The 2,791-nt window shown below is 41.8% G+C and overlaps 1 protein-coding gene across 1 annotated transcript in view; it reads right to left on the bottom strand.

Moving 5' to 3' along the window:
* The window catches only part of LOC106821279 (deleted in malignant brain tumors 1 protein-like), a 47,463-nt gene that overhangs the window by 44,246 nt on the left and 426 nt on the right, over positions 1-2,791 (bottom strand). The window contains exons 2-4 of the mRNA XM_014826021.1: positions 1,521-1,671; positions 838-1,010; positions 342-498 (exon numbers count right to left, since the gene is read on the bottom strand). Coding sequence (XP_014681507.1) covers positions 342-498; positions 838-1,010; positions 1,521-1,671 — 481 coding nt within the window. The remainder of the gene's footprint in view (positions 1-341; positions 499-837; positions 1,011-1,520; positions 1,672-2,791) is intronic.

Below are 2,791 nucleotides of genomic sequence, written 5' to 3'. Positions count from 1 at the left end.
TCGGACCGTACCTACCCGGTAACTAACGTACTAGTTAGTTACGGTACGTACGTACGTATAATAATAAGTAGTACGTAGTAGTAGTATACTACGTACGTACACACACACACACACACACACACACACACACACACACACACTACACACACACTACACACACACACACACACACACACACACACACACACACACACATATATATATATATATATATATATATATACATATATATTTATGTAAATATAATCAATAATAATAGAATATCTAAACAACTAACAAATAAATAAGCAAGTGTATTAAACACACTGCGATAGCGAAACAAAGTCGCCGAGAATACCTACTCAAACCCAAGCTCCCTGCAAACAACCAGTCCATCGTTCATATCCCAGAAGTCGTCGCACACGTATCGCCATTCGCCAAAGTATTTGATCTCTACCTTGCCATAGTATTTTCCCGTTACCCCTCGTTCATCGCTCAACTGCATTTCAAATGGCGTGGCTGCAAAAGGTACCGACTCTGTACATACTGACAAGTGTGGGCGATGGTAGTACTACTAGCGTATATAACAATTCGCGCATCTACGAATCGAGAACAACTGCAAGCATTGTTGGCAAATCGCTTTTACCGTGAAATCATTGCTCTCTCATTCCCATTAAAACACGAAAGAACTTGGTCAATATCGTAAGAAGACGCAAGTTGCGTTTAAACCTCGTTCGCTTCTTAAGCCGGCGAGCTAAGTATTATAACAGAAGAAGACGAAACAGATTCGTTATTATTTTCGACTCTTTCGATAAGAAAACACGAGAACGAATACGATGTATTCTCGAGGCGGCTTACAGACGTTGGAGCACACTACACCGGCCGCCTCGTTATTTTCGCAGTTGTGGACTCCCCACTCGCCGTGAGTGCAGTTCTCTATGCGTGATTCCGTTCCCGTACAGGAGACGTCGTCCAGCCAGAAGCCCGTGCTCTGGCCAAAAAAGGCTCCAATGGTCACCTGACTAACGGACCTGTGGTCATGAAAATAAACGTGCATGCATGGTTGCGTTTTTATATGGAAGCGCACTGCCGTTTTTGCACGCTTCGATTTCCAATATTTGTATGTATATTGATGAATTACAAGTTGTAGGATTGTGCGGCAATTACACACCATTGATGCTTGTTTAACCGTAGATACACTCGGATACGAGAGTAGCGTATATGTTTTATGACGTGTATACTATTCTTTGTAAATCGTTCGAAAATTCAGCCAAAGTCACATCATTTCTGTCAAAATGTTATAGGTGTCGTGGAAAAGTTATGACGTCTTAGATTATTGATAGACATAACTATTTCTTATTTCCGAGAACGAGCCTCGGGTGCTAACCGCCAGTACGAATCTGGTTTGGGAACGCTTAGCCAATTAAAAATAATTAGCGAAAACAATAAAAGCATTAGCAACGATAGCTAACATAATTATTAGTTCGATAGATGAATAGCTTTAGTAAATATGGCAACTAGAAGGAGACAAGGTAAATTACACATATCCAAGCTGCCTGCAGGCCACGTATCCAGATACAAGCGTCCACTCGTCGTCGCATATGTGGCGCCAATTGCCATCGTGATGTATCAACACGTTTCCAGCCGTGGCATTGCCACCATTCAACATTAGTGTCGGAACAGCCACATCCACTTAATAAATAAGAAATAAATAACAACTGTATGAAATTCGCATTAATATATCTAATATTTATAACTAATTCGGTTGAGTCGAAAGGATTTCCCTAATGCATTGTTAGTTCGAAATGAAGTTAAACTGTTGCCACGATTTAATTATATTATTACGATTACTGAACGTATTAGTATGATTTATTATGAATATATACATTTATTATTCACTTAGTCAAGCTCGGCATGCATACATCAAATCTGTATTTAATTTAATTAACGCATAATAAAGAGAGATGAAAATATTGAAAAAAAGCTGATAATACAATTATATTAACTAATTCAGCATTGATTTATATAGCATAATTCATTTTTATATTAAATCTAACGAAATTCGCATTGCATTTACAGTAGTTAACAGTGAGTACGAGAAGTATAATGAGAAAGAAAAAAAGAGAGAGAGCGAGAGAGAGAGAGAGTAAGAGCGAGAGAGAAAGAAAGAAACAGGGAGAGGCAGAGTGAAGGCGCGAAAAAGAGAAAGAGCGAGAGAAAGGGAAAAAGTGTTAGAGAGTTAAGGGCGAAAGAGAAAGAGTTAGAGAGTTAGGGGCGAGAGAGAAAGAGAAAGAGAGAGAGAGAGAGAGAGAGAACGAGAGAGAGAGAGAGAGAGAGAAAGAGAGAGAGAGAGAGAGAGAGAGAGAAAAAAAGAGGAAAGAGAGAGAGAGAGAAAGAAAGAGGAAAGGAGAGCGAAAGAAATGACTGATGTCACATTTTCTACCTCTTCTACTCCCTCCTTCCGCTCCCCCTCCTCCTCTTTCTCTCCTCATCCTCCTCTTCCCCCAACTTCTCCTCCCTCTCCTCATCACCTTTTTCTCCTCCTTTCTTCCTCCTCCTCCCTCTTGCTTCTTCTCTTCTTCTCCCACTTACCCTCCCCTCCTTCTCCTCCCCTCTGCTCATTCTTCTCCTTCTCCTCCCGTCCCCCTGCTCTTCCTCCTCCTTCTCCTCCTCCTCCCCCTGCTCATTCTCCTCTTTCTCTTCCCGTCCCCCTGCTCCTCCTCCTCCTTCTCCTCCTCCTCCCCCTGCTCATTCTCCTCTTTCTCTTCCCGTCCCCCTGCTCCTCCTCCTCCTTCTCCTCCTCCTCCCCCTG

This window comes from Priapulus caudatus, unplaced genomic scaffold, assembly GCF_000485595.1.
Source record: "Priapulus caudatus unplaced genomic scaffold, Priapulus_caudatus-5.0.1 Scaffold67, whole genome shotgun sequence".
NCBI lineage: Eukaryota > Metazoa > Priapulida > Priapulimorpha > Priapulimorphida > Priapulidae > Priapulus > Priapulus caudatus.
Note: the sequence above shows the minus strand (reverse complement) of the source record. Positions and strands in the feature narration are given on the sequence as shown.